The sequence below is a fragment of the Anopheles coluzzii genome, chromosome 2 (genome assembly GCF_943734685.1).
Source record: "Anopheles coluzzii chromosome 2, AcolN3, whole genome shotgun sequence".
In the NCBI taxonomy this organism is placed as follows: Eukaryota; Metazoa; Arthropoda; class Insecta; order Diptera; family Culicidae; genus Anopheles; species Anopheles coluzzii.
The window spans coordinates 113,295,882-113,322,464 of NC_064670.1; the positions used below are offsets into that span (position 1 = coordinate 113,295,882).

The window sequence follows — 26,583 nt, forward strand, 5'->3', positions numbered from 1 at the left end:
TAATCTAATTTGAATTAGGATTTTCGGTTGCCAGATTTAAGATGAAACGGGTTTGGTAAGATTCAATATCATAAATATGTATTAACTGTTCTGTTAGCTAAATCTAGTTTGGAATACATTTTAAACAGTATCATCGAAAAAGCTGTTCAACATGGTTGTTACATCCGATGGGCGGTACTTAACGTACTTGTCGATGTTCTTGCTAAACTGCACATCGGAATATCTGAAAAAGAAAGAAATATCAATTATTTTAATGTAGAATCATTTCCAAGGAAAAACCTTCATGCACCTACCCTTCAAAGAACGCATTGTACTTCGGCACGATGTGCTCGGTATTGTCCCGCTTGATGCCCTCCCGGAGCAGCACATCCGGCACGGAAATGGCTCGCTGTATTTTTACCGCCTCGTCCAGCTCCTTGTTGAAGTTGAAGAATCGATCCTTGATGGTGGCCCGCTCCTTGTCCTTCACCTTGCCATTGATCGGCCGCGGCATGTCGTCCAGCGGGTGAATGAAGGAGAGCATCTTCGACCACGAGCCCAGGTACGCCTTCTTCAGATCCTGTATCATCTTCTGGTAGCGACGCTCGCAGTCATGCTCGGTCAGTGCCACGATCTCGATCAGGCTGGACCGTTGCAGCGATTTCAAGATGTAGTGCGTGTTGTTTAGCTTGAACAGCTGCTTGGTGGCGGTATCACTGTACTGTTCCGATTTCGTTGCAATCGTGTAGTTTAACTCGGCCAGCACTTTGCCTGTGAAAAAAGGAGCAACATTTTTTACATACACCCGGTTCGTGTTTTACATGTGCTCCATATTGCAGCTCGATACTTACGGACGTAGATGCCAAGCAGGGCCTTATTTTTCTGCTCCATGGTGAGCGCTTTCTGTGACGCGATACGATCGAGATCGTTCGTATAGATTGCCTCGGTCTGTAGCAGCCCCCCGATCGTGTCACAATGCTCCTGCAGCTGCTCCAAGAACCAGATCGTGTTGGACGTCAGCTCGTACACGGTCGCATCGCGCGGCACGCTCGACCCGCCGCCGTAGCTGATCGTGCTGGACGTCATGCTGACCATGCCGCCACCACCGGCATCGTTGCGCACGGATTCGATGAACTGCTCCAGCGCCTTGGAGGCCGTTTGCTGCAGCCGGTTCAGCACACCCGACAGCTGCTGCTTCTGCGTACTGTCGCAGATGCGGTCGATGTCCGGCTGCAGTATCTGCACGTGCTTGAGGGCGGAAAATATGCCCAGCGCAGCGGACCACTCCTTGCGCCCGATGCTGCGCATCACTTTCGAGGTGATCTGCTCCGCATCCTTCACCACCATCTCGATCGATGGTTGCGAGAGGCGGGAAAACACCTCGTTGTGGCGGGACGGCGGCACAATGTCGTTCAGCAGCTGTCGCTCCCACACGAGCAACTTCTGCAGGCCGAGCAGCAGGACGAGATACTTCTCCAGCTCCTGGTCGTTGTCGTTGCCGTACTCTTCCGCCGCCAGGATGTCGCCGAAGGAGGAGTTCTTTCGCATCGCCAGTCCCGCCGACTGGCCGAGCGTTTGCGATGCTTTCATGAACATTTTGTTGGCCTTCCGTTCGAAGCTAAAGTAAGAGCAGAAGAAACGAGACGATTAATTGGGTGAGGAAATTGCCCACACTCCGCCTACTCTAGGCTCTCTCACATTTGCTGCAACCGTGCCGAGGTTGTCTTCTTGATGCCCGCTTCCGCCCGACCGTATCCGTGCCTGGTGCGCAGTGGCTCGTTGCCCCAGCTACCGCTCTTCTGGTGGTCTTTCAAGTTCTGCAACGATCGCATAATCACCTCCGACCGCTCGTCGCCAAAGATTTGCACGTACTCGCGGCGCAAGTTGTTGTCCAGCCATTGCGCCATCACGTTCAGCTCTTCCCGCGCACTTGGCGGCACCTGCTTGATCGAGGGACAGTCCTCGTTGGACGAATCCTCCTCGATGTAGATCATGTCCAGCAGGTCCACCGGCTTCAGGGGAGCGTTGTGCTTCTTCAGCAGCGATTTGAAGTGATTGTTCAACGTTTCGCAACCATTGTTGAACAGGCTGGTCACGTTCTCCAGCTCCACGCTCTGCGGATTGTTGTTGAGGAAGTAGTCCTTCGCCTTCTTCAGCTTGTTCAACCCGTCCAAAAACGACCCAATGTTGCCCTCGGACGGCCCCTGGTGGATCAGATTGCACACATCCTGCGAAGCATCGTAGTGCGACAGGACCTGCTCCATACACTGCAGCGTGCTGTCTAGATCTGCAAAGTGGAGCGGGAAAGGTCAGCAAATGGTTACACAGTGGAACTGTATCCCACGCAGTGCCTTACTCTGCTGCTGCTTTTGTAGGTTCTTTGTAATGTTGTACACGGGCAGTATGGTGTGCTCCAGCTTTCCCAGCCGCTGTTCGAACGAGTTCAGAATCTTGGACATGGATTGCGTGAGTTCGGAATACTTCTCGACATGGTCCTTTAGCAGAGCTTGATTGGTCTTTTCCTGCAGCAAAACAGAGCGCCATTGATTCGTTCGTTCGTGTGTGTATGTGGTTTGAAATGCGTACCTTTTCCAGCTTAATCTCAATCTGGAGCGTGTTTTCTAGGGTGCTCATGGTTAATTAATAATTTCACTGTCCTTTTTTCCTGCAATCACAAGCGAAACCTCCCACCGCCGCAGTGGTGACGAAAACAAATACATGAACACACTGAATCACTGGTTTGACAGCGCGAGAAGCAAAACAATCGAGCAAACGTTGCGCTACTTCGTCAATTCCGTCACTGCAGTGGGCAGTTTTCTGTGAATTGTTGTTCAATGTGGAATTCGGAGTAAAGAGAGCACAATTGCTGCGGGAAGTGAGTTAAAGGGAGGATTGAGTTAAATAGCGCCATTAATCATGAACGTGCCGTTTTTCCTTTCTTCACGATTGCTTTCGACTGCAGTGCTGTTTGTTTACATTTAGTCGCGCGTCACAATAGATGATTGTCCACAGAAGAAGACTACCGCGTTGGCACCATTAGAAGGTCAGTAAGAAGACATTAGACAAAATCGATAGTGATCAGGCGACACACACCGATAGGGAAATTTAATAAAAAAAAGTGTCTTTTCCATTAAACCTTTCAGTGTACGCAAGGAAAAACATTCATCCGTAGTTGCGCATATATGCACCACGTTGCATTCGGCATCGCACGCAAAACACACACACCGTTCGAACGGCCCACGATTCGTTGGGTTCTGCGGCGTAGTTGATGAGCACTATCAAATACTGGCTCCTGGTAGCGTTCCGGCTGTTTACGCATTTTTTCATTTGACAATTTAACCGCATCGGGCAGCTAACGCTCACCAGCGCGGCGAGCGCATCCGGCGGCACTAGCACTAGCTTCTCGCCCACGGCCAGCTGTGGCTATCTGTCCGTGTCGAATCTCACGGAGGTGGTGGTGGTAGGTGAGTCGTCGCCGTCGCCACAGCAGCATCGGGCCACCGTCAAGAGCCGTTGCCCGAGTGTTGCCGTTGTCTGTGATAGTGAAAGTAGCAGCGTCGCGATGCTGGACCTGGACCGTCATCCGCTGCCGGATCAGCTCGGCTATCTGGTCCTGTCCGAGGATGGGTCCGTACACGCTTCCGGCGGCGAGCTGGAAAACGATGAGCGTAGTGCGAACATTATAAGCAACCTGCTAACGCTCACCGAAAGGTACCGCGAGGGACATGCCGGTGACCCGCTCTCGGATCTTGGTGCACTGAAATGCATTTTTTCTCTCTTTTCCAGTGTCGATCCAGCTGTATTCAGTGCACGCTCGTGCAGGAAAGTGTCGATCGTGTTCGCCGACCACAGCTACACCATATGCCTTTCGAACAAACGCATTTACGTCGTGAAGAAGCGGAACCGGCCGGACGCCAGCGCTACCGGCACCCTCGAGTCGGACGGGCATTCGATACTGGCCTGATTTTGTGCGCGCTTTTCGGAACTAAAATAAACGATTCGATCCGCTTTACTTTCTAACCACGTGCTTTCTTTACTATTGCGCTAACATTCCAATCCTCCCGCCCGAAAAAGCTTCATAACAGAAATTGCGAAACGCTCTGGTAGTACGGCTGCTGCAGCTGCTTCTGCAGTTCATCCTGGCTGAGCCACTGGTACTTCACCTGGTCGCTTTCAACGTTCCGGCTCGGATCTTTAACTACGCTGCGGAAGAAAAACACTTTCGCGCCGACCGCCGCCGCCCCGTCATTCCGCACGCTCGGCGGGTATTTGTACTTGTAGAAACCGACCGGGGCATTGCCGTAGAACGTGACCTGCAGCTTGTCGCCGCAGCATTCCTTCAGCGTGCGTTCGGCCGTCTCGCGCAGCGATTCGCCCTTCCGGTGCAGCCCCTGCGGCAGCAGATAGTGACTCTTGCTGCCCAGCTTCTGCTCCACCAGCAGGACGAGCGTTTGCTCCAGCTTGCGGTCCAGCGATCGGGTGTCGTTCTTGCTGTCCGCCTCGGTGACGCGTGGCGCCGGTTTAAACCGGGCGTACTCCTCATTGTAAGCGTCCTCCAGGTCCTGTGCCGTTTGTTTGAGCGCTTCCGAGTCGAGATCGATTTTGCCTGCCTTGAGCAGCTCCAGCTGCTGCTTTTCCGTCTCTTTCCGCAGCTCGTGGTTGGATTTCAGACTTTTCTCTAGCTCGATCTGATTCAGCATTTCCTGTGGCGAAAGCGAAGACCATTAGTACACTACGCGGTGAATCGTTGTACGCTGCGGAAATGTACCTTAAATTTAGCCTCTATTGGTTCGAGTGTTTTCGTAACGATCGGTAGCCGCTCCACGAGCACACCGGCGTACAGGTCCCACTTTTGGTCGGTTTGTGGCGCTACCTGTGAGGCCTGTGTTGCCGCCGCCCTGGAGGACAGCATCCGCGACACGAACAGCACGGAACGGTGGGCGAGGATTCGCATTTGTGTTAGTTTTGTGCAGATTTTTGCCGGCCGCACGATAAAAGCGTAACTTTGCGCAAAGAAATGTTTTTGTTATCGAACCATGCTTGACAGCAAGGTGTTTTTTTTTCTTGGAGTTTCGCTATACCATAACAACCTTGGGAAAATACAGTAGAGTACCTCGTGTTTGGATGCCAATCAGGTCGATGAAAAAAGAATTTAAAACCATTAGCATTGTTCGGATTTGATTTTATCCATTAATTTGAATTGTTTGAAATGTTGATAATGAATTCATTTACTTTTTTGATTTATCCATTTTCAAGAATTCGGTAATTTCAAAGCGGATTATTTTCTCGAACCTTGCGTTTATACACCTTGATCCAGCGATACCGCAAAAGCCTGCCTGTAGCCGTCGTCGGGCAGCAGAAAATTCATCGCCGCCATTACGGTAAAACGAGTCGCTCGCAAAGGTTGTGAGCTGGCGTGGTGAACAGTGAAAAACCAGCGAAAAAGGGCATTGAAGCCGGATAAAACATACTGCAAACGCTTGCCAAAGCTGTAAGTAGTGCATTGGGCAGTGATTTACGCTAGAATATCGGTTTTTTCGCCCCCAAAAAGCCATTTCCAATTTCCCCGTCCGTCCGTCCGCAAATCGATCGCCCGTACGCCATGTAGTGTAGTGCACGCGTTAGTGTGTGTGTTTGTGTGTGTGTGTGTGTGTGTTTTCGGTATAGGGCTAAGCAAATGGGGCCACGGGAGCAGCATTCGAAAGCTAGATAGATTGACACACCCAGTCGAAAAAAGCGCTCGGATGGCCCATCAAACTCAGTGTATGTGTGTGTATGTGTCCGTCGTGTGGTGTGATGCGGTAATTGATGCGATTTTGGATAAACTGAAACTGATTGTTGCCAGCGGAAGCGCACTCCAGCACCATTTCCTTCGTGTGTGTTATGCGCCTCCGCCCTACGCACCTCTACGGAGGTCGGGTGTGTGTGTTTGTGAAAAATCGATATTTTCCTGCCCAGCCCGTGTGTTCTGTTTTTCTTGCGCGACCTTCTGATGGAATATGCTACGCAGTCAATACACACATACACGCACACACACACCCTCATTCTCACTGCGGCATTTGGGCAATACCGTGCCGCTGGAAATAGCTTGCTGTGTGATTATACCAGTTTACATTACAAGCTAGATTGAATTTTCGAATTATTCCGATTTAACTGGAATGTTGTGCTATCTTTGCCTTCGATAGCACCCTTCTTTTTGGCACGTAAACAGAGTCGCTGGATGGATTCATCCTTCAGTTGCAGTTACCGTGCCTGATTGGAACTCCACCAAAGCTCCAAAAATCGTATTGGTTCTGGAAAGCCGAATTACCTACCCGTCTTTAGGTGCGGCACCGCCTTGTTTGCTGTGTTTGACCCTTTGGCCCGTTGATTGGGCCGAATGCGGCATTCGTGTAAACCCGACCCGCTTCATGCCGACGATTACGTCATCATCGCCTTCGCGTTGAGTTATTTTTAAATATTACCAGCTCTCCGGCGGCAGCGGTTTCTGCTGCTGCAGCAGCAGCAGCTCTCGACGGGTTGTTGATCGTCGTGATTTGGGACAGAAGCATCCCTCTCTCCCTCTCTATGCTCGATGATCATCCAGTGCTGTGCCATCTTGCGTGCGTTTGTGTGTGAAATTCATTTCCGTTAATCATGAAGGGGAGCTGCCGTGGTCGCTGGATTTGATGGAAGTTCTAGAACGGCACTTGTCGTTTGGGGTGGCGCATACACATACACACACCTACACGCAGAAAGCCGCGGCCAGTCAATTGGACCGATAGAGTTGTGTCACGGGAGAAACATTTTTTTTTTTCTTGCACAATGATTCTATTCTCCATATCGTTTCTTTGCTTTACGAACACACACACCCTGACCGGACATGGAATGTGATGGCGTCATGCTACTTGGCGAGTTGGTTGGTTGGCTCGGTGGTGCGTTTGCTTGTGCCGTTCGTTTCAGTGACATTGTATCTTCGCCCGTGCGATAAGATAAGCATGCATGTTTCCACGTAGCCTCTTTAGCAAATAGTAAGGTATGTTGTAGCACGATACGCGAAATAGTATTGCACGGCGGAAAGTGTGAAGTAACGATATTTGGTACTCGAACAATATTTTCCTCGTCAAACCCACGGGAGAGGAACAGTTGGAAAAGATGCTGGAAAAGCAACATCGCCTTAAATCGTGTAGTGAAAATGCCTGCGTTACATGTGTGTAACGTGTAACTGGTTCCAGTATGTGAGTGAAAATCTCAACCTCGAGTTTGATGCTGGCAGCCACTTGAAAAGTGAAAAACACCGTTCAAAAAATGAACATGAAACCATAACAAATCGAAAGAGAAATAGAGAGACATCGGGAGAGAAAACGGGAGAGAGAGAAAGAGAGATACATTATCGAGAGAAAGAGTGAAGGAGAGGAGGGGTATGTAAAACGAGCACGGGCGCGCGAGAGAGAAAGAGAAATGATGATTGGAAACATCGAAAAAGAAAAACAATCACCACCACACACACCACCGGGGAACACGCGATACGTGTGTTGCGTGCGTGCCTGTTCCGCTACCCCCAGAATAATGCTACCGCGGACCAGGGGAAAGAGAGAGGGTGATGGGGTGGTGGGGAGGGGTCTGTGTGAGCGGAAACTGTCGCCGAAAATGCCACAACCACGGATGATTAGATTTCGCTGTCCCCCCGGGTGTGAATGTCAAGTGTGTTGTTTGAGCTCCCTAGACATTTGCTGTGCTGCAGGCGAGCATAGATGTGCATAGGCTAAGAGTTTGAATCATTGCTCACGGTTCAACAGTAACCATACATTATGGGACAGCAAAACAATCGATCATTTTTGGTTGTAAACGATGCATAAGTACAGCTAGCAATGTTGTTTTTTAGTTTAAATTTTCTTTTTGAACAAATTATTCTTTCGTCCATGCAAAATCATGCATATTTCACTGCATTTTTGTTTGTTTGTATTGTTTTCGCAAGCACACACACTCACCTATGTCGTCTGCCCACGTAGTGTTGCGGTTTTGGAAACATTTGAAAGCGTTCCGCCTTCACCATAACCAGCCCAGTAGTCGTCCGCAGCTGCAAGCAACCGGCAGCGACGTTTTTACATTGCATTCCACGCACGAATGGTAGTCGACGATTGGTTTATGAAAACGGAGACCATCTCTTTTACACCTCTCTTACCACCTGCATTCCACCAGTGCATTCGTAGTTTTCTTTTAGTTTGTTTTCTTTGTAAAGAAGATGAGACGCATAATCGATCCGGTGTGCGGAATTTGAAACAAATGGTTTGAAATAAATCATCAACATTCCATCATACTAGAAACGAACTTAGCAAACAAGCGCCTACCCATTGGCGCCACAATCACAATCATTCTATGTTTTTGTTGTTTGTTGTTTAACTAAATGTACGAAAAATAATGGCTGAGAAAGCAGCGTGACAAATTTAGCATTACGGTTGTGTGTTATCGTTGTAAAATCTGACGTTGCTCCTTTATCTCTTTCTCTTTCTCTGTGTTTCTCTCTCTCTCTCTTTCTATTTTCTCTCTATTTCCCTCTCTTCACTTTCTCTACCGATGTCCCTCTTTCTCTCGCTCTCTCTCGCTCTGTATCTCTCTCTCTGTCTGCCACTTCCTGGTTGGTAAAAATTGCCAAACACAAAATGGGCCAACTTTTATGTTCTTCTTTCGTACGCGCGGGCTCGTACGATCACACCACCCCCTTCCCGGGTGTTGGGATGGTGTGCCGAAACGAAAAAAAAAACCCTACGGCAATAATGTAAAAACAATTATGAATCATTCAATTCTCCTACAAAACCATTGTATGTAAATAATGGCAGCAGCCGAATTTTAACCGGAACCGGTGACGAAAGAAGAACAGAAGTGAAGCGGGGCGGGGGAGTGAAGAGTGGACTACTACGTTCAAATACCTCCGCCTTACTACAAACATAAACCCACAGACGCACACACACACACGAACACACCTCCTGGCTATCTAAGTACACTCCCACCCGCGAGGAGGAAGTGTATGCTCACTAGGTAGGTCCGTCATCTGCCGGAACCCGCCGCCCCAATCGGCCGCCAGAAGAACCGCAACCTCCTGTTGTACGAACCGAACAACCATCCTTAGGATCGTGAGTGGTGCCTCCCACCAAGGAGCAGAGCAGATGGCACAGGCAACGGGAACGGCCACCGGCACCGGCACCCGCCAGCAGTCGGACGGAGGGGACGAGCTGGCGGCCACGACGCCCACCGACGACGAGAACCTGTTCATCAACCCGACCGACGGGCTGCCGAACGAGCATCCGGCCCTGCCGAGCGCGTACGACTCGGACAGCGAGTCGAACGCGGTGGCGGACGACGATCTGCTGGACGATCTGCCCACCTCGATCATCGTGACCAACATCCACTCGGAGGTGTTCGCGGACGACGGGCTGAAGGCGAGCCTGGAGGAGCTGTTCCGCACGTTCTCGGACAACACCACCTTCCAGTGGCTGAAGAGCTTCCGGCGGTTGCGCGTCAACTACGACAGCGCGCTGGCGGCGGCCAATGCGCGCATCCGGCTGCACCAGTACCCGTTCGGCAAGTCCGTCATCAACTGCTATCTGGCGCAGCCGGTGACGCCCGTCTCGAACACGAACCTGAAACCGCCCGCCCCGGTCAAGCAGTTCCTCATCTCGCCCCCTGCATCGCCGCCCGCCGGCTGGGAGCCGGCCGAGGAGGGCGAACCGCTCGTGAACCACGATCTGCTGGCGGCGCTGGCCAGCCTGACGCCGGGCGAAAGCCACGAAATACACGCCCAGTCGGAGCACCATCCGGGCATCATACTGCACACCGCGGCCGAGCAGCTGGAGGCGGCGGCGGCGGCGGCTGCCGCCGCAGCGGCCGGCGAAGACGAAACTTCGGGTGGTCGCAAGTCGTCGAGTATGGGCAGCAGCTTCGAGGATGACGATCCGGATAAGGAGAACTCCCCGGTCGGTGGTGGGACGAACGTGCGCAAGGCGCGCATCATGCAAACGCGCTGTCCCGAGCGCAAAAGCTCCACCTAAATTTGGTTGTCACTGGCGAATGATGATGAGGATGACGATGATAATGGTATCGATATCGTCGTAAGAGAAGCGTGGAGGCAGGAAGTAGCTTGGTTGGCCACTGTTTGGTGAGTTTTGATGCAGGCCTCCGTGTTCTATGAGAAGGTATAGCTTGGTAGAAGTTTTTTTGGGCCTCTCTGATGTTTAGAAAGCAAAGGTGAGAAAGGTGCGCGAGGGGTTTGTAAAAAGAAGTAACGTTTGCCATTAACCTCCTGTTTCCTGTTTTTTTAAAGCATATTGGTGGTGTTAGGCATCTTCAAAGTGGCACACCAAGAAGATAGTTAAATTGCGAATCTATTTAGTAATTACGTTTCGCAGCGAAAGTGTACGCGCGCACAGCACCAGCCTGTGGTAGTATCGTCGATAGGCTATCAGTTTCCATTTATCTGTTTGCGCCAGTTTGCGTTGAAATGGTTGCGTGTTAGATATTTACCGGCATGTCGGAGTATGAGTACGAATTGTTCCCGTCGACAAATTAGGCATTTGCGTCTCTATCAATCAGAATGCGTTTGGTCATTGTACTTTTTTCTATCGATTATCGTTATACAATTTCTTTATTTTTGTTTTAGTTGTAATGCATGCGTCAGGGTAACATACGCGAAACTCGAAACGCGAAACGAAATCTCAAGTTGTACATTATTTGCCTACACTACATATACTATCTTATTGTCGAGAAGGTTCGCCTATAAAATAAATCAGTTTCTACACTTTTCTATATAATTATCTCTAACATCATTTGCACATTACGTCCAGTTCTTCTAACTATAATTGGTACGGGAGATTTCCGGGGAGTTAAAATGTTAAAGCATCGTTTAAGAAGAAGGGTTCTACTGACTGGAACACCTAACTATATATGTAGAATTCGAAATCAAAACTATCAAGCATATCGGTAGATACGGTTAAAACATATTGCAATGCTGTCCACAATTTCGCTCCATTCATTCGCATCTAAAGCTTTGCGTACTTGCGAAGTACGGGAGGTTTGTTTTCGAAATGCAAAAAACCGTTTATGTAACATTTGTACTTTTCGTCGTAAAAGTGCAAACGTTGCATGAACGTCATAGCTAAAGGAGTGTGATCCTTTCCTATCCTAGGCAGGAATAAAAACACTATTTTTTTTTAAGGGGAAGCGATAAGATAAAAATAAGACTAGGACTTTCTTTGGACAAAATATATCTGTAACAGTTATCTGTTTCATGTCCTATTGTCGCGGCTCTTGCTAAGCCCCGCGTGGATCACGAAACCAACAACTGTGCGATGTGGTGAAAGTAAATAAGAAGAGATGCATCGGTGTCTTTGTACATGTATGTGTGTTTGTGTATATGTTAAAGATGGCAAATGTTGCTGCCGAATGTGTTACATTTCCCACTTCCTCTGCTATGTGTAGAATTGAGAAGAAGAAAAAAAAACATACATGCATATTTATGTCCTCTCTCGTTCGGACCCGACCGACGGACCGTCAGTTTCGGTATCGGTGTGGCCAGACGTTTTATAACTGTTATATCTATTCGATGCTGAGGAACCGGAAGGTTCGTTTGTTGGTATGTGTATTTGTGCTGATCAGAAATTTATCCTATAATCGATGGTTCGGTTTTTGGAGCGTTTTTCTATATATTTTTCTATTGCTCTCTTATTGGCAGAGGCGTCAAACACTCTACACCCTGAGAAACGACAATGCTAGTGTCGCCATTTACCAACCACCAATGGTTGATATCACTTCTGATCCCGATGGTACTCTTGTGTGTTTTATTGTGCAATAGACATAGATCATACCAACAAAACGCCTTTTTTAAAAGGGGATCGTTCGGTATAGCAAAGGGCCACTATATATACCCTGTAACCAGTACTTCCAAACAATAGGACGTTTGTCATATAGTCAGTTCAGTCACGGTTGATGAAAGCATACAGTACATATATAAATATTAACCAAAACCCGTGCGATGCGAAACATAGAGAAAACAGCAATTTAACAAACAAATATACATATATTTTAGTTAGTGCTATCAATGAAGAAATAAATTTCTGACCAGTGCGTGCGTGTGTGCTGTACACTCAATGCAACAAAGCATAGAAGAAGGGAAGCGAATCTGCTGACGCATTACCACTTGTTTTACAGCAAACAGCAAAAAACGTTTAAAAAGGACATTGAAATTGCAATTGAAATCCTAAATGTGTTTCGCACCAAACGTTGTTGTACCACGGTGTGTTATGCGTAAGGAGGAGGAGATGCATTAGTGGTATCAGAAATAGGAATCATGTTGTTTACGCATTATAACTCTGAGCATTATTGGACCGATTTGCGACGAACGACGAGGGCGCGCCGGTGTGCTGGAGAGCCAGAAGTGAAGAAGGATCTCGTTAATTTTATCGCCAAGGCAAAACCTACTAGTAGCGTAATTGATAGTGAAAACACAAACAAGTACACGTAGATGGAACGAACCAGGAGTGAGAGAACAATGGGTGTGTTTGAAGACGAAAGACTAGCGTAGAAGAAATGATTTAGTAGCAAAAAAAGAGATATCAAACGCGAGTTGGTACGTGAAGGATCAATTATTATTATTGACGAAGATATTATATACATAACTGTCAAATAAAGTTTGATATAGATTTAAAATGGTTGCTTTTGTTGAGTTGATTTTATTTGCTTTTCAATATGGATATTGAACTGTTCTAGTACACTGCATTGGCGATGGATTTACGGACGGACGAGTTGGGATTTGTCTTTCTATCTTCACCCACACAGTTTATAGGTTAATGTTTATTTTATGATTTTTATTTACTGTTTACAGGATTTAAAGAAGGATAACAACAAAAGAAATTAAGAGAAATACCGTACACAAAGAAAAATATCGTTGCGAGCGAAACTTAAGCTGGTTGCCTTCATAAGAATAAGTTTAAATAGAGGTGAGTAAAGTATGCTGTAAATTATAAATGGGAAGAAATCGATATAAATAACGCTTTTGATTTTCTTTGGGTTTTTTTTTTTTCTAGGCTAAGAAGAAAGGAGTAAATTATTTCTTTGCAATAAACTACACAGTAAGCAGCAAGTGAGAATGGAGCAGTTCACCCCGAAGGAGGTGCGCATCCTCGAGAGCGCCGAAGACATCCAGGAGCGCCGCGACCAGGTGCTGAATCGCTACAGCGAGTTCAAGCTCGAGACGCGCCAGAAGCGCGAAAAGCTGGAAGACTCGCGCCGGTTCCAGTACTTCAAGCGCGATTCCGACGAGCTGGAAAGCTGGATCAACGAGAAGCTGCAGGCGGCGAGCGAGGAAAGCTACCGCGACCCGACCAACCTGCAGGCTAAGATCCAGAAGCACCAGGCGTTCGAGGCGGAGGTGTCCGCCCACAGCAACGCGATCGTGGTGCTGGACAACACCGGCCAGGAGATGATCAACCAGGGCCACTTTGCGTCCGAGACGATCCAGCGCCGGCTGGAGGAGCTGCAGCGCCTGTGGGAGCTGCTGCTGTCGCGGCTGGCCGAGAAGGGCATGAAGCTGCAGCAGGCCCTGGTGCTGGTGCAGTTCCTGCGCCACTGCGAGGAGGTGATGTTCTGGATCAAGGACAAGGAAGCGTTCGTGACGGCGGACGAGTTCGGGCAGGATCTCGAGCACGTGGAGGTGCTGCAGCGCAAGTTCGACGAGTTCCAGAAGGACATGGCGTCGCAGGAGTACCGCGTGACGGAGGTGAACGAGCTGGCGGACAAGCTGCTGTTCGGCGGGCACCCGGAGCGGGAAACGATCACGCGCAAGAAGGAGGAACTGAACGAGGCCTGGCAGCGCTTGAAGCAGCTGGCCATATTGCGCCAGGAGAAGCTGTTCGGGGCGCACGAAATCCAGCGTTTCAACCGCGATGCGGATGAGACGGTTGCGTGGATCGCTGAGAAGGATGTCGTGCTGTCGTCGGACGATTACGGGCGCGATCTGGCCAGCGTGCAAGCGCTGCAGCGCAAGCACGAAGGTGTGGAGCGTGATCTGGCGGCGCTCGAGGACAAGGTGGCCGCCCTCGGTACCGAGGCTGGCCGCCTGTGCAGCATACACGCCGATCACAGCGAGCAGATTCGTGAGAAGCAGGCAGAGATTGCCGCGTACTGGCAGTCGCTGACCGCGAAGGCCAAGGAGCGCAAGCAGAAGCTCGACGAGTCCTACTTCTTGCACCGTTTCCTCGCCGACTTCCGTGACCTGGTGTCGTGGATCAACGGTATGAAGGCGATCATCTCCGCGGACGAGCTGGCGAAGGATGTGGCCGGTGCGGAGGCGCTGCTCGAGCGGCACCAGGAGCACAAGGGCGAGATCGATGCTCGCGTGGACAGCTTCAAGCTGACGACCGAGGCCGGCCGGCAGCTGCTCGAGCGGGAGCACTACGCCGCGGCGGAGGTGCAGGAGAAGCTGGCCGCGCTCGAGAACGACAAGAGCTCGCTGCTGGTTTTGTGGGAGGATCGCCGCATCCTGTACGAGCAGTGCATGGATCTGCAGCTGTTCTACCGCGACACCGAGCAGGCGGACACGTGGATGGCGAAGCAGGAAGCGTTCCTGGCGAACGAGGATCTGGGCGACTCGCTCGACTCGGTCGAGGCGCTGATCAAGAAGCACGAGGACTTTGAGAAGAGTCTGGCCGCGCAGGAGGAGAAGATAAAGGCGCTGGACGTGTTTGCGACGAAGCTGATCGACGGGCAGCACTACGCGGCGGACGATGTGGCGCAGCGTCGCGCCATGCTGCTGGCGCGCCGTTCCGCGCTGCAGGAGAAATCGTCCGTGCGCCAGAAGCTGCTGGAGGACTCGAACGCGCTGCAGCAGTTCGAGCGCGACTGCGACGAAACGAAGGGCTGGATCAGCGAGAAGCTGAAGTTCGCGACCGACGACAGCTACCTCGACCCGACCAACCTGAACGGCAAGGTGCAGAAGCACACCAACTTCGAGCACGAGCTGACGGCGAACAAGAGCCGCATCGAGGACATCACGGCTACCGGGCAGGAGCTGGCCACGAAGGAGCACTACGCCGCGGACAAGGTGAACGCACGGATGCAGGAAATCGTGACGCTGTGGGAGTCGCTGGTGCGCGCCTCGGACAAGAAGGGCTGCAAGCTGCAGGAAGCCTCGCAGCAGCAGCAGTTCAACCGCACCGTCGAGGACATCGAGCTGTGGCTGAGCGAGGTCGAGGGTCAGCTGCTGTCCGAGGACTACGGCAAGGATCTGACCAGCGTGCAGAATCTGCAGAAGAAGCAGGCCCTGCTGGAGGCGGACGTAATGGCGCACCAGGACCGTATCGAGGGCATCAAGGTGGCGGCCAACAAGTTCGTCGAGAGCGGCCACTTCGATGCGGACAACATTCGCGCCAAGGAGGCGGCCCTGTCGAAGCGGTACGCGGCGCTGGCCGAACCGATGTCGATCCGCAAGCAGCGCCTGCTCGACTCGCTCCAGGTGCAGCAGCTGTTCCGCGATCTGGAGGACGAGGCGGCGTGGATCCGCGAGAAGGAACCGGTCGCGGCGTCGACCAACCGTGGCCGCGATCTGATCGGTGTGCAGAACCTGATCAAGAAGCACCAGGCGGTGCTGGCGGAAATCAACAACCACGAGAGCCGCTGCGCCGGTGTCATCTCAAACGGGGAGCAGATGCTGAACGAGCAGCCAACCGCCAGCGAGGAGATCAAGCTGCGGCTGGACGCGCTCAAGGATCAGTGGAACTCGCTGAAGGAGAAGTCGAACCAGCGCAAGCAGGATCTGGAAGATTCGCTGCAGGCCCACCAGTACTTTGCCGACGCGAACGAGGCCGAATCGTGGATGCGCGAGAAGGAACCGATCGTCTCGAACCAGGACTACGGCAAGGATGAGGATTCGTCCGAGGCGCTGCTGAAGAAGCACGAGGCGCTCGTATCCGACCTGGAAGCGTTCGGCAACACGATCCAGGCGCTGCAGGAGCAGGCGAAGAACTGCCGCCAGCAGGAGACGCCGGTCGTCGACATTACCGGCAAGGAGTGCGTGATGGCGCTGTACGACTACACGGAAAAGTCGCCGCGCGAGGTGTCGATGAAGAAGAACGACGTGCTGACGCTGCTGAACTCGAACAACAAGGACTGGTGGAAGGTGGAGGTGAACGATCGCCAAGGCTTCGTGCCGGCGGCCTACATCAAGAAGATCGACCCAGGGCTAAGCGCCAGCCAGCAGAACCTGATCGATGGGCACTCGATCGCGAAGCGCCAGACGCAGATCAACAGCCAGTACGACAATCTGCTCGCGCTGGCCCGGGAGCGCCAGAACAAGCTGAACGAAACGGTGAAGGCGTACGTGCTGGTGCGCGAGGCGGCCGATCTCGCCGCGTGGATCAAGGACAAGGAGAGCCACGCGCAGATCAAGGACGTCGGCGAAGATCTCGAGGAGGTGGAGGTGCTGCAGAAGAAGTTCGACGACTTCAACGACGACCTGAAGGCGAACGAGGTGCGGCTGGCGAAGCTGAACGAGATCGCCATCCAGCTGACGTCGCTCGGCCAGACGGAGGCCGCACTGAAGATCAAGACGCAAATCCAAACGCTCAACGAAGAGTGGGCCACCCTGCAGACGATCACGCAGGAGCGGGCCAGCCAGCTTGGGTCGGCGCACGAGGTCCAGCGGTTCCATCGCGACGTGGACGAAACGAAGGACTGGATCGCTGAGAAGGAGAACGCGCTGAACAACGACGAGCTGGGCAAGGATTTGCGCGGCGTGCAAACGTTGCAGCGCAAGCACGAGGGGCTGGAGCGTGATTTGGCCGCGCTGCAGGACAAGATCCGCCAGCTGGACGAGACGGCCAACCGGCTGATGCAGTCGCACCCGGACACGGCCGAGCAGACGTACGCCAAGCAGAAGGAGATCAACGAGGAGTGGCAGCAGGTGGTGACCAAGGCGCAGCAGCGCAAGGAGAAGCTGCTCGACTCGTACGATCTGCAGCGCTTCCTGAGCGACTACCGCGACCTGTCCGCCTGGATCAGCTCGATGATGGGGCTGGTGACGTCGGAAGAGCTCGCCAACGATGTTACCGGCGCGGAAGCGTTGATCGAGCGTCATCAGGTAAGCGAAAATGGGTACGGTTAGGAGGAGTTTGATGTTTCAGGACCGGGAAAAGAGCCACCATTCCTACAGGAAGGACTAGGCTGTGTAATTGGGGTTTCCCGTATTTTTTTAATGATTCCGCTAGCCCCCGAATTTATCCCCAGTTTTGTTGTTGCGTTGATGCCTCTTTTTGTGTGAACGTGTGTGTTTCCATTTGTCCAATGTGTCGATCGATTTTTTTTATTGTTTAGCGAAGCTAATTTGTGTCTCCAGTAGAGTTTATGTACATCCGCTGTGAAGTTGTTTTGTTCCAGTTTACTACATCATCGCGCTGGAATGGACGGTTGGAGACACGTTTGCGTCATGTGTTGTACACAAGCACTTTGATTCAGCACAATCTCGTCTTTATTGTGAAGTCGAATCCGTTTATTACGTTACAGGGTTTTCCATGAGTTCTCATAGCTGAGGGACACTTTATTGACTGCTTCTTACGGGAAATGAATTTAATTTAATGGGAATTAGACTCTATAGCACCCTTGTAGGACAAATCCATTAGGAATTTCCAATAGGAAGGAGCCTGTTCAAAAATATTACCATAGAGTCCAATTTCCATCATATGAAGTTCACTTCCCATAAGAAAAAGTCAAGGCAGTGTTCCACAACTATGAGAACCCCTGGAAAACCCTGCATCGAACACAGTGGCGATTGCTGTAAGGGAACAGTGTGCCCCAGACACCTTGTCATCTTTCCTATACACCAGGCCAGGAAACAACCAAGAGCACACAGAAACACGACTGAAGCTGAGCACAGTTTTTTGTTTTGTTTTTCATAATACGATTGGAAGTATTATTCATCCTTCACACACATACACACGCACCCACTCATGAAATGATTGGAAAGAGACTAGCAAGTTGCTCTTGGCGAAAAAAGCTATCCTGAGCTATGCAACGTGTCAAAATTCTCACCCGTGCCAAATTACAAAACCCATACTAAAATGTGTTATTCTTTTCCAAATCTGTCATTTTTATTTTTCATAGAACCATCGTGCCGAAATTGATTTTCGTTGCGGTATCCCGCAGGTACAGCTGACAAATTAAAAAAAAAAACACTCTAGCCCCACTACCCGAAACTACTTACCCAAAGCCGCTCACGCATTTTTTGTTTTGTGTTCACACACACAGCAGCATTATATTTTCTATTTTTTGTATTAGTGCTTAACCTTTGTCATGCAAATTTTGTAACTTTTTTTAATCTCACACTGCAATTGGATTTTTTTCGATCCGTAGAGAGTTTTGTTCCAACATCTTTGGTCGGGTTAATATGATTTCATCAAGTGCGACGTAACAAAGCATAAGCATTAATGATTTTGCTGAAAAGATCTTTACCCAAGCGTCAATAACTTTTCATCTTTATGCTGCAAAACAGTTTTTTAGCACCTTTATGTGTATATGTGTGTTTTTATTAACAATGGTTAAAAAAGAAAACAAATTGTTTTTATATTTAATAGAGTTTTTTTTTTTTTTGCAAAGAGTTGTTTAGACTTTGCAGATAGTTTCGGAAAGCTGTTTTTGTGGAAATTCATTATTTTGTTCCATTTTTTTATAACATCTGCTCTATGGTTTTTCTTCCGGTTACTGCTGCTGCTGCTGTACTCTTTTAATGCTCTTTAATCTTGCTACTTGTACTAGGTTAATTAAAATTCGCAGCGCGCTACAATAATGCAATAACAAGGATCATCAGCTGGCATTTCACATTATCTCGCGTCCGTATTATGAACTATGTTTACCTTTTGATCTATTTTCATTCTTTTACCGTTCGAAAGTAAACGTAAGAGTTAGTTCATTATGCGTTAGTCTTTGTTAACATCTAGCTGGCTAGCTTTATCATAACTTTTCGTTCACCAATCTACCTCAACACGTGTTATTAATATGATTTTTACTGTTCGCTTCATATGGGAGGTGATTTAAATAGAGAACCAACAAATAGTGTATCATTATTAATCGCCATTTACTTTACGCTCACGGTATTCCTAATTTCGCTGTCATTTTTGCTCACATTCTGCGCGGGTGGAAGCTCACTCTACCACAGGCGGCAAAACTCAACGCGTGCAGCATTACTAATGGTGTTTGTTCAATTATTTCCATGCTCTCATGGCGCTTCAATCAACGCGTGCCTTTCGCGTTACGATTCGACAGGAACATCGCACGGAGGTGGATGCACGCGCGGGTACGTTCTCGGCGTTCGAGCAGTTCGGCAACGAGCTGCTGCAGGCGAACCACTATGCGGCGCCCGAAATTCAGGAGAAGATCGAAAACCTGAACAAGGCCCGGGAGGAGCTGGAGCGTGCCTGGACGGCGCGTCGCCTGCAGCTGGACCAAAATCTGGACCTGCAGCTGTATCTGCGCGATTGCGAGCAGGCCGAAAACTGGATGAGCGCCCGCGAAGCGTTCCTGAACGCGGAGGAGGTCGACTCGAAGGGTGACAACGTGGAGGCCCTGATCAAGAAGCACGAGGACTTCGACAAGGCGATCAACGGCCATGAGGAGAAGATCGGCGCGCTGCAGGTGCTGGCCGATCAGCTGATCGCGCAGGAGCACTACGCGGGCCGTTTGATCGATGCCAAGCGCCAGGAGGTGCTGGATCGCTGGCGCCATCTGAAGGAGGATCTGATCGAGAAGCGCTCGCGGCTGGGCGACGAGCAGACGCTGCAGCAGTTCTCGCGCGATGCCGACGAGATCGAGAACTGGATCGCGGAGAAGCTGCAGCTGGCGACGGAGGAAAGCTACAAGGATCCGGCCAACATTCAGTCGAAGCACCAGAAGCACCAGGCGTTCGAGGCGGAGCTGGCGGCGAACGCGGACCGCATCTCGAGCGTGCTGGCGATGGGTAGCAACCTGATCGATCGCAACCAGTGCAGCGGTTCGGAGGAGGCGGTGCAGAAGCGTCTGACGCAGATCGCCGACCAGTGGGAGTACCTGACGCAGAAGACGACCGAGAAGTCGCTGAAGCTGAAGGAGGCGAACAAGCAGCGCACGTACATCGCGGCCGTGAAGGATCTGGACTTCTGGCTGGGCGAGGTGGAGAGTCTGCTGACGTCGGAGGACGCCGGCAAGGATCTAGCCTCCGTGCAGAACCTGATGAAGAAGCACCAGCTGGTCGAGGCGGACATTCACGCGCACGAGGATCGCATCAAGGACATGAACAGCCAGGCGGACTCGCTGGTGGAGAGCGGCCAGTTCGACAGTGCCGGCATCCAGGAGAAGCGCCAGTCGATCAACGAACGGTACGAGCGCATCCGCAACCTGGCTGCCCACCGGCAGGCTCGGCTGAACGAGGCGAACACGCTGCACCAGTTCTTCCGCGACATCGCGGACGAGGAGAGCTGGATCAAGGAGAAGAAGCTGCTGGTCGGATCGGACGACTACGGTCGCGATCTGACCGGTGTGCAGAATCTGAAGAAGAAGCACAAGCGGCTCGAGGCCGAGCTTGCCTCGCACGAACCCGCGATCCAGGCGGTGCAGGAAGCGGGCGAGAAGCTGATGGACGTTTCGAACCTTGGGGTGCCGGAGATCGAGCAGCGCCTGAAGGCACTGAACCAGGCGTGGACCGAGCTGAAGGGACTGGCGGCCACTCGCGGCCAGAAGCTGGACGAGTCGCTCATCTACCAGCAGTTCCTGGCGAAGGTCGAGGAGGAGGAGGCCTGGATTACGGAGAAGCAGCAGCTGCTGTCGGTCGAGGACTACGGTGACTCGATGGCGGCCGTGCAGGGCCTGATGAAGAAGCACGACGCGTTCGAGACGGACTTTGCGGTCCATCGCGATCGCTGCTCGGACATCCGCGACCATGGCCAGACGCTGGTAACGAACAACAACCACCATGGCGATAGCATCTCGCAGCGCTGCGTCCAGCTGGACAAGAAGCTGGAGAACCTGCAGGCCCTGGCAACGCGCCGCAAGACGGCGCTGATGGACAACTTTGCCTACCTGCAGTTCATGTGGAAGGCGGACGTCGTGGAGAGCTGGATCGCGGACAAGGAAAATCACGTCAAGTCGGAAGAGTTCGGCCGTGATCTGTCCACCGTTCAAACGTTGCTGACGAAGCAGGAGACATTCGATGCTGGTATGTGTGTGTGTTTGTAGGAAAAGTTGAGGATTATTTTTAATAAGGAAAATTAATCTTTCCTCCTTTAGGTCTCTCGGCGTTTGAGCATGAGGGTATCCACAACATTACCGCCCTCAAGGATCAGCTGATCAACGCGAACCACGCCCAGTCGGCCGCCATTCTCAAGCGCCACGAGGACGTGCTGACGCGCTGGCAGAAGCTGCGCGCCGATTCGGAGGCGCGCAAGTACCGCCTGCTGAACATGCAGGACCAGTTCCGCCAGATCGAGGATCTGTACCTGACGTTTGCCAAGAAGGCGTCGGCATTCAACTCGTGGTTCGAGAACGCGGAGGAAGATCTGACCGATCCGGTGCGCTGCAACTCGATCGAGGAGATCAAGGCGCTGCGGGAGGCACATGCCGCGTTCCAGGCATCGCTGTCGTCGGCCCAGGTCGACTTCCAGGCGCTGGCCGCGCTCGACCAGAAGATCAAGAGCTTCAACGTCGGCCCGAACCCGTACACCTGGTTCACGATGGAGGCGCTGGAGGATACGTGGCGCAATCTGCAGAAGATCATCGAGGAGCGCGATGCCGAGCTGGCGAAGGAGGTCCATCGGCAGGAGGAGAACGACAAGCTGCGCAAGGAGTTTGCCAAGCACGCCAACCTGTTCCACCAGTGGCTGACGGAGACAAGGTATGGTTTTTTGGTTTACTTTTACTTATCCCTTTCCTTCCCCCGTACCTAGTCTAGAGGATGAAGGTCCCATTCTATGTATCGTTGTTTATTTTCTATAACTTTTACATGACCACTTCATCCTCTCCATTGCGTGGTATATTCTGAAAATCATTATTAAAATGGCATATCCAATCTTCCTTATATCCACAACTCGTTATCTGCACTTTGTGGTGGACAATTTGCTTGAACATTTGAACCCCCGATCCTTCCATACACAACATCCAACCACCAACAAATGACACCATCACCAAACAACACCGTGAAAACCAAAGATACAACATTCTTGGCTGGGATAAAAATGGGTAACGAACGAGTGTTGTGCCCAAAGTGACTGCTAACCATAGCTGCGTGACGAGTTTGATGTTCGGTTTTGCTCTGCGCAGCCAATGCCTTCTAATTAGCAACAGAACTTGCTTCCTTCTTAATGTTACTAATATTGCAAAGGAACTATAAGCGCTTCGGGCTGTACGCTTTGGATATGAAACGATAAACGAGTCTGTTTTTTAATGTATAATTGAATCATAAATTTTAATATAGTTAAGTGCTGCAAAATGACATGAGTATCACGAGATTTTCACCAACGAAAACAATGAACATATGCTGACATGACTTTGTTTCAGCCGGAATTTGTCATAATTATGTCAGTGACATTTTGCAGAATTGATCACAGTAAAAAAAGTCATGACATAGTGACTGACCAATCGATGGTCACGAAGCATGCATTGGTCACACCAATCATTTTGATCATCACCTCTGATTATCACAATTGAGTACCTGACGCTGATGTGTATTTAGTTTCAGGTAGCTTCTTATATGACATTGATAGTCACATTTTGCAGCACTGATTTAGATTTGTCAATTTGACTGAATTATTTGAAAATTATGAATATCGTTAAGATTAATTTAGCAAAAAAAGTATTTATAATTAATGTCTGTACCGCTTCATAACCACATGCCAACCACACGATTAATCCTCATTTATATGCTGCCATTGTGGAGTGTTTTAAGCTAACCCCACCCAAAGGCCCATACGTCTTAAGCCAAATATATTAATCATCGTTACCTTGCCCCACCTCCTCACAGAACGTCGCTCATGGATGGTTCGGGATCGCTGGAGGAACAGTTCGAGGCGCTCTGCCACAAGGCGAACGAGATCCGCGCACGCCGTGGCGATCTGAAGAAGATCGAGGAGCTCGGCGCCACGCTGGAGGAGCATCTGATTCTGGACAACCGCTACACGGAGCACTCGACGGTCGGGTTGGCCCAGCAGTGGGACCAGCTCGACCAGCTGGCCATGCGCATGCAGCACAACCTGAAGCAGCAGATCCAGGCCCGCAACCAGTCCGGCGTGTCGGAAGACTCGCTGAAGGAATTCTCGATGATGTTCAAGCACTTCGACAAGGACAAGAGCGGCAAGCTGAACCACCAGGAGTTCAAATCGTGTCTGCGTGCCCTCGGCTACGACCTGCCCATGGTGGAGGAAGGCCAACCGGACCCGGAGTTCGAGGAAATTCTGAACGTGGTCGATCCGAACCGGGACGGCCAGGTGTCGCTGCAGGAGTACATCGCGTTCATGATTTCGAAGGAAACGGAGAACGTGCAAAGCTTCGAGGAGATCGAGAATGCTTTCCGCGCCATCACCGCCTCCGATCCGCGTCCCCGCCCATATGTCACCAAGGAGGAACTCTATTCCGTAAGTATCTGGGGGAGTGGTTTGGGTTGTAGCGGTGTACAGCATGTAGCAATAACGATCAATCGCTTTCTCCCTACAGAACCTCACCAAAGACATGGCGGATTACTGCGTGCAGCGCATGAAACCGTACAACGACCCGAAAACGGGCCACCCCATTACCGGTGCCCTGGATTACGTGGAGTTTACCAGAACCTTGTTCCAAAACTAAGCCAGCACACAGCCAGTATGATGGGCGACATCCCTCCCGCCGGTTTTGTCGCCTTTTCAATACTATATTCGCAACAAATTATTTTTTAAACGCATTTTGACGATATAAACAAAGTGTTTCCCCGTCGCCGGGCGAATAATACTATATATTTACTTTGATTTTATATATTTATATAAATTTGCAAGCACACGCTTGAATGAATAGTGATAGTGTAGCGAGCGTAGAGAAGCAGGAGAGCAAGATCGAACACCAGCTTTCACACACATCCATTGTGTTTTACACTTCCGGGACATGCTTTTGTGCAGCGTAAAAGTAAGTGGCTTAGTAGCCTACGAACGATCGAACGAGAAAATTAGGTCCGAAATCAGATTGGAAACACATTTTTCTGGTCAGTTTCTAGTATGAAACTGACTTTGAACTGTGTGTCTGTTGAACTGTATTCGCTTGTTAATCGCAGCCAGTGTCTTTAAGAATTCAAACTAAATGAAAATAGCATGTAGCAACTGAAATTAAAAAATGTCACCTTTACAAACTTTCCTTACTGTGGCAAAGTAACAAAAAAAAAATCAATCCAAATTCGTTCTTCTAATGCTTGTTGGTGTTAACGTACAGAGTGGGAAAAAAATATTTATTTACACCCAGACGGACGCGGTTCGGTAAGGTAAACTGCCCTTAGTAGCAAAAGCGCAAAATCAAATGTTCTCAGCTTTCCAAAAATTATGCTCCTAGCGCAAGATGCGTGATGAGCAAACAACAATGCACACAAACACGGCAACTATAATATATCGATATGTATGTGTACCTCTATTTATCACTGGCATCACCCTACTCGACGAGACGGAGCAAATCCGATCGCAAAATATGGCTATATCTCTTCTCTTCAAATAAATGATTGCAAAAATAACACTCGCCATTGTTTTATTTGTTCTCGATTGCTTACGGGGTATATTTTATTAGCTATCTGTTGACTTTCGATTAGATGGAATCAAGCATTTGATGCAAGGTATAAAATATAATTGGTGTAACATCCTCGCAACAACGACCTCTCCCTCCGGGGGAAGCACTAGAAAAAGATACCCTTTACATGCTGGTCCAGTATCTTCTTCGTCTCCTCCGTCACGTCGATAAGCGTGGAGCTTTTGTTGAGGATGATGAAGACGTGCCGCGTGTTGCAGCTGCGCTTCACGATCCAGTAGTCGTCGTGCGTCTTCACGATCGTCTCGTCCATCACGCTCGACCGGTTGCTGCGCACGTCGTCCAGCAGGTCGACGATCAGGTTCATCACATCGTTCGGAAGCCCACTGCCGGTGACGGAATGGTACTGCGCCTGGCCCAACCGTACCGTGCCCCGGTGCTGCAGGTTCAGCTCGTTGAAGAAGATAAACTTTGGGGACGAATCGTCCCTGCTGCTGCTGCTGCTACTACTGCTGCCGCCCCCACAGCCAAAGCTGTAGCTCGACTCACCGCCGCTCTGCAAATGCTGGCTAATGTCGGACGAGATGGCCGTCAGCTGCGGGTTTACCACCGCATTCAGCTCCAGGTACAGCGACTGCTCGTTCTCGACCGCACCGTCGTCGAGCAGCAGGCAGAGGGAAATGTTCTGCACCTTCCGGCACACCATCAGCGTGTAGCGCTTGCATTTGCCCTGCTCGGTCACGTAGGCGGGGCGCGTCTGCTTCGACTGTGCCAGCTGGTCGAACATCGGGCTGTGAAAGTACTCGTACAGCGTGTACAGATCGGTCGGGTTGATGCCGCTCCACACCACCTGGTCGCTGTACAGGAAGATGCAGTGCTTGATCGGCGCGAACGTGGCCTCGATCATGTTGATAAAGTTCTGTACCCGCAGAAAGAGCAGCTGGTTCAGTGGCAGGTACTGTACGCTGCCGAACGCATCCACCACGTCACACCGTTTCATCTGCAGGTGCAGTATGTAGCTCTGGTAGAACGCTTCCAGCCGGCCGATCAGGTTCGCCTGCGCGTCCAGCTCCTCGTTCGGCCGCAGGTTGTCCTGGAAGGTGCCGTGAAACATGCGAAACATGCGATAGGCCTGGCGCAGCACGGACTGGTAGATGGTGTCGTGTATCGTGTCGCCATGGTACTCGTTGTAGTCGCCCGAGTCGCGCGTTTTCCGATCGAACGGTACGCTCAGCGTCATGATCATCCAGTAGCCGGGTTCGGGCTGGTAGTAGAACTGGCACGTCTTCTGCGTGTGCATCGTCTGCACGCTGTCATCTTTGGTGAAGGTGCTACCGGAGATGAAGATGGTTAAGCATCGCTAGTGCTGCTGTTCGGTCGGGTACTTACTTGCTGAACTTTATGATGGCTTCGCTCAAACCAACGTCCTTTATTTTCGTATCGATATCCGTATCCTGTGGATGGTAGAAGAGCACCTTCTTCTCCTCCTGTAACGAATCCGGATGAGGAAAAGGGTGAGAAGTTAAAACTAATAACCTTGCAGATTACCAACTTGCCTCGCCCTCTTTGGGTCCGAAAGCTGAATTAAAAATGTAGAAGCTCTTTAGAGCCAGTTCAGCCGTTAGAACGGGATTAGTCATCTTTATTTTTCGATGATATTTTCTACACTAGGGGCGTTAGTTTTTTTAGTTTTTTAATAGAAAACGGGACTTGTATCTTCGTGTGTTTATCACTTGTTTTCAATGGCCTCCTTTGACGCCCGGCAGTGACAGTTCTCTTGTTTACAGATTTCTGATAACAAGCTCGTTCGCGACTGGTCCACAAAATGCTTCTTCAAAAATAAAATATTTTTCAAATTCAATG

At 50.5% G+C, this 26,583-nt stretch overlaps 6 protein-coding genes across 9 annotated transcripts; 3 read left to right on the top strand and 3 right to left on the bottom strand.

The window, feature by feature from the left end:
• Positions 1 to 51: 51 nt before the first annotated feature.
• LOC120953437 (exocyst complex component 7) lies at positions 52 to 2,704 on the bottom strand. The gene is made up of 6 exons (XM_040373350.2): positions 2,566 to 2,704; positions 2,336 to 2,501; positions 1,678 to 2,266; positions 831 to 1,597; positions 294 to 750; positions 52 to 223 (listed from the first exon to the last, which is right to left on the bottom strand). The coding sequence occupies exons 1-6, from the start codon at positions 2,611 to 2,613 to the stop codon at positions 121 to 123; spliced, it is 2,130 nt and encodes a 709-aa protein (XP_040229284.2). The 5' UTR covers positions 2,614 to 2,704; the 3' UTR covers positions 52 to 120.
• A 58-nt stretch (positions 2,705 to 2,762) lies between these two features.
• Positions 2,763 to 3,999, top strand: LOC120953440 (ragulator complex protein LAMTOR4 homolog). The gene is made up of 4 exons (XM_049605381.1): positions 2,763 to 2,854; positions 2,942 to 3,022; positions 3,123 to 3,690; positions 3,766 to 3,999. Exons 3-4 carry the CDS (start codon positions 3,542 to 3,544, stop codon positions 3,941 to 3,943), a joined length of 327 nt encoding a protein of 108 aa, XP_049461338.1. The 5' UTR covers positions 2,763 to 2,854; positions 2,942 to 3,022; positions 3,123 to 3,541; the 3' UTR covers positions 3,944 to 3,999.
• On the bottom strand, positions 3,988 to 5,034 carry LOC120953438 (39S ribosomal protein L46, mitochondrial). The gene is made up of 2 exons (XM_040373351.2): positions 4,748 to 5,034; positions 3,988 to 4,682 (listed from the first exon to the last, which is right to left on the bottom strand). Exons 1-2 carry the CDS (start codon positions 4,931 to 4,933, stop codon positions 4,056 to 4,058), a joined length of 813 nt encoding a protein of 270 aa, XP_040229285.2. The 5' UTR covers positions 4,934 to 5,034; the 3' UTR covers positions 3,988 to 4,055.
• A 326-nt stretch (positions 5,035 to 5,360) lies between these two features.
• On the top strand, positions 5,361 to 24,709 carry LOC120949621 (spectrin alpha chain). 4 transcript variants are annotated; one of them, XM_040367033.2, is made up of 9 exons: positions 5,361 to 5,470; positions 12,836 to 12,950; positions 13,038 to 17,086; positions 18,106 to 18,147; positions 19,264 to 21,187; positions 21,259 to 21,862; positions 22,177 to 22,206; positions 22,988 to 23,597; positions 23,677 to 24,709. In XM_040367033.2, the coding sequence occupies exons 3-9, from the start codon at positions 13,100 to 13,102 to the stop codon at positions 23,803 to 23,805; spliced, it is 7,326 nt and encodes a 2,441-aa protein (XP_040222967.1). In that variant the 5' UTR covers positions 5,361 to 5,470; positions 12,836 to 12,950; positions 13,038 to 13,099; the 3' UTR covers positions 23,806 to 24,709. The 4 variants fall into 4 exon arrangements, with proteins under 4 accessions (XP_040222967.1, XP_040222968.1, XP_040222969.1 ...); XM_040367034.2 differs by lacking the exon at positions 22,177 to 22,206; XM_040367035.2 differs by lacking the exon at positions 18,106 to 18,147.
• Positions 5,383 to 12,664, top strand: LOC120949623 (protein sarah). Its single transcript, XM_040367038.2, has 2 exons — positions 5,383 to 5,470; positions 8,959 to 12,664. Exon 2 carries the CDS (start codon positions 9,126 to 9,128, stop codon positions 10,005 to 10,007), a length of 882 nt encoding a protein of 293 aa, XP_040222972.2. The 5' UTR covers positions 5,383 to 5,470; positions 8,959 to 9,125; the 3' UTR covers positions 10,008 to 12,664.
• LOC120949622 (vacuolar fusion protein CCZ1 homolog) lies at positions 24,707 to 26,516 on the bottom strand. Its single transcript, XM_040367037.2, has 3 exons — positions 26,277 to 26,516; positions 26,110 to 26,207; positions 24,707 to 26,051 (listed from the first exon to the last, which is right to left on the bottom strand). The coding sequence occupies exons 1-3, from the start codon at positions 26,358 to 26,360 to the stop codon at positions 24,869 to 24,871; spliced, it is 1,365 nt and encodes a 454-aa protein (XP_040222971.2). The 5' UTR covers positions 26,361 to 26,516; the 3' UTR covers positions 24,707 to 24,868.
• Between the last annotated feature and the right edge of the window lie 67 nt (positions 26,517 to 26,583).

What these genes read in the sequence shown, in the direction of transcription:
- LOC120953438 (XM_040373351.2), bottom strand. Translation starts at nt 4,933, where the DNA reads ATGCGAATCCTCGCCCACCGTTCCGTGCTGTTCGTGTCGCGGATGCTG. An exon ending in CAATAGAGGCTAAATTTAAG is followed by an intron (nt 4,683 to 4,747) that starts GTACATTTCCGC and finishes CTTTCGCCACAG; the next exon opens with GAAATGCTGAATCAGATCGA.
- LOC120953440 (XM_049605381.1), top strand. Translation starts at nt 3,542, where the DNA reads ATGCTGGACCTGGACCGTCATCCGCTGCCGGATCAGCTCGGCTATCTG. An exon ending in CTGCTAACGCTCACCGAAAG is followed by an intron (nt 3,691 to 3,765) that starts GTACCGCGAGGG and finishes TCTCTTTTCCAG; the next exon opens with TGTCGATCCAGCTGTATTCA.
- LOC120949623 (XM_040367038.2), top strand. Translation starts at nt 9,126, where the DNA reads ATGGCACAGGCAACGGGAACGGCCACCGGCACCGGCACCCGCCAGCAG.
- LOC120949621 (XM_040367033.2), top strand. Translation starts at nt 13,100, where the DNA reads ATGGAGCAGTTCACCCCGAAGGAGGTGCGCATCCTCGAGAGCGCCGAA. An exon ending in CAGTGGCTGACGGAGACAAG is followed by an intron (nt 21,863 to 22,176) that starts GTATGGTTTTTT and finishes TGAAAACCAAAG; the next exon opens with ATACAACATTCTTGGCTGGG. An exon ending in CTTGGCTGGGATAAAAATGG is followed by an intron (nt 22,207 to 22,987) that starts GTAACGAACGAG and finishes ACCTCCTCACAG; the next exon opens with AACGTCGCTCATGGATGGTT.
- LOC120949622 (XM_040367037.2), bottom strand. Translation starts at nt 26,360, where the DNA reads ATGACTAATCCCGTTCTAACGGCTGAACTGGCTCTAAAGAGCTTCTAC. An exon ending in TCGGACCCAAAGAGGGCGAG is followed by an intron (nt 26,208 to 26,276) that starts GCAAGTTGGTAA and finishes GATTCGTTACAG; the next exon opens with GAGGAGAAGAAGGTGCTCTT. An exon ending in GCCATCATAAAGTTCAGCAA is followed by an intron (nt 26,052 to 26,109) that starts GTAAGTACCCGA and finishes CATCTCCGGTAG; the next exon opens with CACCTTCACCAAAGATGACA.
- LOC120953437 (XM_040373350.2), bottom strand. Translation starts at nt 2,613, where the DNA reads ATGAGCACCCTAGAAAACACGCTCCAGATTGAGATTAAGCTGGAAAAG. An exon ending in CCTGCTTGGCATCTACGTCC is followed by an intron (nt 751 to 830) that starts GTAAGTATCGAG and finishes CTTTTTTCACAG; the next exon opens with GCAAAGTGCTGGCCGAGTTA. An exon ending in TACAATGCGTTCTTTGAAGG is followed by an intron (nt 224 to 293) that starts GTAGGTGCATGA and finishes TTTCTTTTTCAG; the next exon opens with ATATTCCGATGTGCAGTTTA.